Raw genomic sequence first — 8,051 nt, 5'->3', positions numbered from 1 at the left:
ATCAAAGGCAGTGTTGATTTTTCAAAACCGAGTTCTGAAGAATGAAATCTACATTACAACAGTGCATTTAATATATTACATTATTAGAACATGAAATTTTTAATGGTTTTTAATTTTCAAGGATTTATATCTTTAACAGATTCACAAAGTGTAAAGAGTGGTGCCAGAAGAAAAAGAGCTTTGCCCGAAGTGAGTGATTATCGCTGATTACATAATTAGTTCCAAAATCAAATGCATTTATGGACATAATTACTAATGTACCAGCTATTGGTTTCTGGCGGTCAACTTAATGATAGTTGATATTCTACAGTTGAGTGCTCTTCTGCACAAACAGGAGTTCATTCGCAGTATTTCCAGTGCTTTAGAGAATGGATGTGACAAGCCATCTGCTGTGAAGTGTTTCACTTTCCATAAGAATCTTTCAATTACTGCTGCAAAAGCCCGAGGTACCAGTCGAAGAAAGTTTCGCTCAGGGTTCTGAGGTTGGAAGCTCAGTTTCAGGAGAGCCATAGTTTGATCTTGTTAGGTCTTTTTCAACTCCAGTTGATGGCCAATGCTAGAATTGGTGGCATTGACTGGAATGAATGAATGACGGTATCTTGTTTACCAGCCATATACCAGGCTGCTGTTTAGAATTGTCTAACTAGAACGAAAAGCCATGTTAGTCTTGAAGTGGATTTTAATGCAACATTGCAGTTCACTACTGTCACTACAAATGCACCCAATTCAAGTACCAGCAAAGATTACAAACACATTGTTCATTATTTGCATCAAAGAAGCTCCATAATTAGTTACATGGACAATTTGGTTTACTGTTGACAATAAGGTCGTGCATACTGATGCTGTTTTTTGTAAAAGTCTTTAAATTGTCTTCAGCTGATTGATCAGTAAACTCCAAGACCTGGGCCTCAATACCCCCTTGCACAATTGGATCCTGGATTTCCTCACTTGTAGACCCCAGTCAGTTCAGATCGGCAAAAACATTTCCTCTGCAATCTCCATTAGCACAGGTGCACCACAGGGCCGTGTACCTAGCCTCTGCTCTACTCACTTTACACCTTTGACTGTGTGGCTAAGTCCAGCTCCAGCACCATGTATAAGTTTGCTGATGACACCACTGTGCGGCTGTATCAAAGGGGCTGATGAATCTACATACAGGAGGGAGACTGAAAACTTGGCTGAGTGGTGTAATCTCACTCATTGTCAACAAGACCAAGGAACTGATTGTAGACTTCAGGAGAGGGAAACCAAATGTCCATGAGCCAGTAATCATAGGAGGATCAGAGGTGGAGAGGATCAGTAACGTTAAGTAGTTGGGTGTCACTATCACAGTAGACCTGACGACCCATCACATTAATATAATTGCAAAGAAAGCAGAAGAGAACTTCTACTTCCTCGGGAGTCTGCAGAGGTTCAGCATGTCATCCAAAACCTTGACAGACTTCTACAGATGTGTGGTGGAAAGTGTGCTGGCTGGCTGCGTTATGGCCTGGTACGGGAACACCAATGCCTCTGAGTGGAAAATCCTACAAAAGGTTGTAGATTCGGCCCAGTACCTACCAAGTCCACAGCACATTTTGAGTTCTGATCTCTGATACCCAGCAACAGCAGTAGTTTGATTTTGTATTAGTGTTTCTGCCTGGGTAAGACTCTCCACAGTAACCAGTAGTAATCTGTTCCTAGTAATTTGCTGCCTTTTTCCGTTTGGTACACCAGCCTGTCCTGGCCTTCCTTCCTACTCTGATGAGTTTCTTTACAAGGCAATGCCATGGGAAGTCATTAAAAGGATGAGAGAGTTTGATAGGTCAGATAACTTCACTGCCTTAGGAAGAGAAAATGTTTAAGGCATCAGTGTGAGCCAGTCACTGTTAGAATGCATAAGGGACTTCATCCGCGAGTGATTAGATTATGGTACCTTGCTCCTTCAAGGAGTAATTGTGTTGACAGGTTCATAAGGGAGAAAGAGATAGAAAAGTGTATTTACATGTGAAGTATAATCACCAGCATTAATCAGTTGGCTAGAAGTCTGGTTTTTGTGCTCTAGTTCTCTGTAATTTTATAGTCACAGTCAGCAGACTAAAGCAAGTTCTTCAACCCACTGGGTTTGTGCTAGTAACTCAGCATCAAGCACTAGTGACCCAATTGGAGTAACCCACCCTAAATCATTTTATTCAGTTTGAAGTTTGTGATTCTGAGCCAATTGTTCTTTCTTTTTGTTACTTTTAACTTACAGTTTTGATATCAGAATGATAACAAAGGCTATTTATGTGTTACAGCTATTCGGGTAATGGAAATTTGACTTTGCACAGAACTGCTCAAAAATTTGAGATATACATTAACTCTCAAGGAATTTTAGTGAGGCAAAAAATAAATTAATTAACACTTTAAAAAACTCATGTTTCTTGACACCCACGCAGATAATGCAATTTGCATTTTGGAAAATCATGACAAGATCCCCTCCCAGCGTTTCTCTGTAATGTTAGGATGATAAAATACAAGAAACTTCATACAAAAATGTCTACAGAACTATGAGGAGCTGCAGAGGAAAGTTTCTATTTTGCTCAGCCTTTGCAATGGCACAACTGATGTGAGATGCAAATGCTTCACTTCAGCAGATACTGGTGATGGTAGCATCCATTCTTCCCAACACTCCCAAAGTTGGAAGATAAACAGATAACATTAATAAACTCTATAGAACCATGAAATGGGTGTAGGAATCGCCAGACCACTGCTGATAATTTATGTGCCCAATTAACTCTCCCTTGAATCTGGCAAGTTTTGGAGTAACTTTTTAAAACATGCAGACGAGCTATTAAATAAAATTTATTGCTTCAAAATGCAAATTGTTCACAAGAATTTTACTTGTTTAAAGAATACTCCAAAGTTAAACTGTGATTATAAAACCATTAGTTAGTTATTTTGTTAAATTGGGGGACCATTTTGTTGAGCACCGCTGCTCCATCCGCCAAAAGTGGAATTTTCTGGAACATTTTAATTCCTATCCCCATTCCCCTTCTGACACGTCAGTCTATGGCCTTCACTTCTGCCATGGGACTATTCTCAAGGTGGAAGAGCAACTCCTCACATTCCATCAGGGAAATTTTTTTCTCTTTGTTTTCCTTTGCCCTCCCCCTTCCCTCTTCTTCCATCACCTCTTCTCTTTACTTTCTATCACCTTCCCCTGGTGCCCTCCTTCCCTTTCTCCCATGATCCACCCTCCTCTCCTATCAGATTCCTTCTTCACCAGCCCTTTACCTTCCCCACCCATTTGGCTTCACCTATCACCTTCCAGCTTGTCCTCCTTCCTCTCCCCTCACCTTTTTATTCTGGCATTTTCCCCCTTCCTCTCCAATCCTCATGAAGGGTGTTAGCCTGAAATGTCAACTGTTTATTCTTTTCTGTAGATACTGCATGACCCGTTGAGTTCCTCCAGCATTTTGTGTGTGCTGCTCTTGATTTCCAGCCACTGCAGACCTTCTTGTGTTTATATTGTTTTGCAGAATTCAAGAATTTGCACATCAAGGTGCTCAACACCAGATTCAGATCTGACAGAGAGTTTACTGAAAAGCCTTCCAGACTCTAAGGACATGTTCACTGATGTTTCTGTAAGTGAGATAATGCAGGTAAAGTGATTAGAATAACTTCTCTTCTGTGTTTGAGAACAATCTTCCCCAAGGACAAAATGAATGGCAAGTATAAACAATAAAAGATACCAACTCCCTTGATAACAAAATATCATTAATAGAGTGTTGTATTTCGCAACAACATGAATATATGTATTTTGAATGCACTGGTGACATTTCAGTACACTTTGGACACAGGAGAAATCAGATAATGGATCTGTGAAAACTGGTGAAGTAATGGGATTCTTCGCATACTCAAAAATTCTGTGAGGAAGGAGATGATTTTTGTTAATATATCTACATTATGCAATTACAGTGGGTTCCAGTTAATTGGGACACATCAAAACCAGTACAATTTGTCCCAATTGTACAACTCCACAAATCATCCAAAATTTCATGGAAATAGTAAAATAGGTACCAAAAAAAGACGAAGTATTGTTTAACTGAGAGACAAACTATGCATCTAAATGAAATACAGAACAAATTAGAACACTAACAATACTCCTGCAGCACTATAAAGCTGCATTATTTCCTAATTGTTATCAACAGAGGAATTCATCCAGTGTACGCTGCCACGTTCTTTTGATTAACTGTAAATGAACAAAATCACCACAGACTCCTAGTGTAGATAATGCACTGCTTTACATACAATGCTATTGATGGTTGCATCCTCCACATGTTCGTTTTGATTTTGTAATATTCAATAACCTTGAATGTTACAGTGAAATTCATTGTAGTTCCTAACTTGTTGAAGTAGTGAAATCATTTCATTTTCACTCTTTGCTCTTTCTGGCATCTCCAAGCCTGAAGGCTTGAAACCGTGGCGAGCAAAATTGTTCTGACTTGTCTTACTGTTTACTTCTCACCAACTATCAGTAATAAAAAAATCACTGCTTTTTGAACATAAGTGCACAAAACGGTAGTGTCTAATTGCCACACAGGTGCACGTGACCGAAGCTAATTAGAAACTGTTTGGTAACAGTTTCCGTCCCCAATTAATTGGCACAGTGTTCCAAATAAACGATGGAAATCACAACTATTTTCTTAATCTTGTTCTTTAAGAGTTGTCCCAAATATGTGGCTGCTCTGATTAACCGATAGCCCAATTAACCAAAATCCAATGTGTATCCATAAAATGAAGTTCATAAATCATCGTATTTATAAAAAGTCATTTGTTCCCATATTAGCAATACAGTACCGCAAACAATGATTGCTATTCTCACTGAAAATCATTTCAAAGGGTTTAGAAAGCAAAGGTACATTTAACCATTGACACAATCATTGACACTAAAACTGCAGAATTATAGCTAATAATTAATAGTCTAACAGATACACAGAGTAATAAAAACTCTCAAAAGCTCAACAGAAAAATGCAACCAGCCTGACATAAATGCTCAGTGTACATCTGATAATACAATCTACTATTAATACTTTGATTCATAAAATTAAACTAACAGCTTTGATAAAATGTAAACCTAGCTTTCATTAGTAATCACATGGATATCAATTTTACTTTCAGTTAAAGTAAAATATCAAAGAAAACTCACAATTATTTCAGAATCTCACTAAATGTATACTTACTCAAGGTAATTGATCTTAAACGTAACGTAAGGTACGTAATTAATCAAAATACTGGATTTAAAATACTTGCAGAGAACTAGAAGCAATTCATGATTTAAACTGTTGCAAAATATATCCACATTTGAAGATATACACTGTTTTTCAAAGATACATGATGTCTAGTTTGAGCACAAACAAGATGCTGGAAATCCAAGTAACACGCACACAATGCTAGGGGAATTTAGCAAGCCAGGCAGCATCAGGACTGGAGAAAAATAGATGAGGAGTCAGAGTTCAATATGTAGCGTGGGGAGGGGAGGAAGAAATACAAGATGATAGGTGAAACCGGGAGGAGGGAGGGGTGAAGTAAAGAGCTAGGAAGTTGATTGGTGAAAGAGATACAGGGCTGGAGAAGGAGGAATCTGATAGGAGAGGACAGAAGGACATGGAAGAAAGAAAACAAGGAGGAGGTCCAGACGGAGGTGATGGGCAGGTGAGGAGATAATGTGAGAGAGGGAAAAGGGAATGGGAATGGTGGGGGGGGGGGGGTGCAGAAATTACCGAAAGTTCGAGAAATTGATGTTCATGCCATCAGATTGGAGGCTACCCTGACGGAATATAAGGTGTTGCTCCTCCCTGAAGGGAGAATTTGGCTTTACATAAATTGGGAGACACCTTATCTCATGCATACGTAACCCTGATCCCTTGCGATAATCAAGTCAGGTCAAGTCAAGTCAAGTCACTTTTTATTGTCATTTCTGCTGGTACAGTACACAGTTAAAAACGAGACGTTTTTCAGGACCAGAATCCAAATCAGAATCCAAACTTCAATATGAAATCAAACAGGAGCGACAAAGGTTCCAATGAAAAGTCATATCAAAGTACATAAGAACATAAGAGATAGGAGCAGGAGTAGGCCAGTCGGCCCCTCAAGTCTGCTCCGCCATTCAACAAGATCATGGCTGATCCAACCTTAACTCTAGTTTTCACCGAATGCCACAAGGCAACAGTGCCAACCAACAGGGCACCATGCCGCCCATTTTATTTTATTATTCATCCCGCCCAAACCCATGTGATCACCTGGGGGGGGGGGGGGGAAGTGTTTGCTGAAGTATGTTTGTTTATATACTTTGTCATTAAGTTTTCATGGCATCATAGAAAAGTACAACACAGAAATAGGCCCTTCAGCCCATCTAGTCCATGTTCAACCACTTAAACTGCCTAGTCCCATCGACATGCCCCTGGAGCATAGCACTCCATACCCTGCCATCCAAACTTCTCTTAAACGTTGAATTCAAGCTCACGTGGACCACTTGCACTGGCAGCTCATTCCATACTCATGACCTCTGAGTGACCCTCCTTCATTGCTTTTATAACATCTATCCTGACATTAACCATTTTATTTTCTGCTTCTACGAGTCTGGAAACACTATTAAGAAGTTCATCTTCTCAAATCTTTTTCTGTTTTATTTTTATCAGGCAATTGAGAATATTGTACAGAACTTTTCTCTGATAGCAATGAATTCATCCTCAGCGAGGGGAATAACAAAAGCAAATGATTACCTTGATTTTATTACTTCCCAACCTGACAAACTGACGGTCACATCACAGGTAGGGTGAACTTGCTTTACTGTTTTACTCTGATTTTTCAATAGTTCATCATAAATGAGGCATAATATTTACTTTTAGCTGCAAATCATATATTTCTTTTAGCATTTTACAGTTGTTTTCAAACATTTTGCCTGATCTATGTACATCTGACAAGCCTAGTATTTATTCTTCATTTCTAATTGGTCTTCTACATTTGACTGGCTAGCTGACCCATTTCAGAGACACCATAATGCTGTGGGGCTGGTGTCATATGTAGGCAAGACCAGGCAAGGACAGTAGACTTTCTTCCCTGAATTATTCCAGTGAACCAAATAAGTTCTTTTTCCAGTGACTGGTTCACAGTCTCAATTTTCTTAAATTTCAGGATTTCCTAATTCTTGCGTAATTGAATTTAAATAACACAACTGCTGGGATTCAGGATCATTATACCGGTCACCAGTGTAAGATTCTGGAAAACTAGGTTTCAATTCTTTACACTTTCAGCTCATGAAAAGGAAATAATTTGTCTCTAATTCAGGATCCTGCTCAGTGACAAGCTTGCTTTCTTAAAATGGTTTTTATATTTGTTACAAACATAAAAAGCACAATGCCTAGTGTGTGTTCATTATACAAGTCTAGTAAGCTCCTGAAGGCAGACCTAATTTAATCACAGAGACAATGGTGCAGGAGAGCCAGCATTATGTCACTGTTGATTGAAAATTTTCTGTTAAGACTAATCCTATTTTCCAGCTCTCTGTTTGCCCTCCCCCCTTTCAGGAAACTGCACATCCTGTGCTTATCTCTACCTACTTTGTAAATATGATGTTGGCTTTAGGTCCTGACCATATTTGAGATTTTCCTTTCTTTAATCCCTCTACCTATTGCCTTAAATCTCATAGCTCTTCATCTTCCTGTTAGTGAAAATAGACCTTTATATCTTATCTGGAATTCCTGTAATTTTTCAATCATCTATGGTATCATGTTTGTTTCTTAGCTGTCTTTGTTCTAAAGAACGTTCCCAGCCTAACCTACAGACACCCTATTGTACAACGGACACCTCATTAATCATTGGGACATTGAGAAACAGATATCCAGGCAGATTAGGACAACATGAAAAAGCACCAGGTTTACTTTATGCACACTTTGATAGGAAGAATAAAACACACCGGGGTGAATCCCCGCAGTGTCTGGCAACCCCGTGATCTCTGACTCAGGAGGCTGATGTCAGAACATCTCTCAAGGTGGTGAATCCTCACGAGGAATCGGCCTCCAATAGTG

The 8,051-nt window shown here is 39.2% G+C and overlaps 1 protein-coding gene across 1 annotated transcript in view; it reads left to right on the top strand.

Annotated features, from left to right (window-relative positions):
* Positions 1–2,778: 2,778 nt before the first annotated feature.
* The window catches only part of LOC132406635 (polycystin-1-like protein 2), a 109,538-nt gene continuing 104,265 nt past the window's right edge, over positions 2,779–8,051 (top strand). Inside the window, exons 1-2 of the mRNA XM_059992438.1 lie at positions 2,779–3,605; positions 6,663–6,794. Of these exons, the coding sequence (XP_059848421.1) occupies positions 3,588–3,605; positions 6,663–6,794 (150 nt within the window). The 5' untranslated portion in view covers positions 2,779–3,587. The remainder of the gene's footprint in view (positions 3,606–6,662; positions 6,795–8,051) is intronic.

This window comes from Hypanus sabinus, chromosome 17 (assembly GCF_030144855.1).
Source record: "Hypanus sabinus isolate sHypSab1 chromosome 17, sHypSab1.hap1, whole genome shotgun sequence".
NCBI classification, from domain to species: Eukaryota; Metazoa; Chordata; class Chondrichthyes; order Myliobatiformes; family Dasyatidae; genus Hypanus; species Hypanus sabinus.
This window is presented reverse-complemented; position numbering and strand designations above follow the sequence as displayed.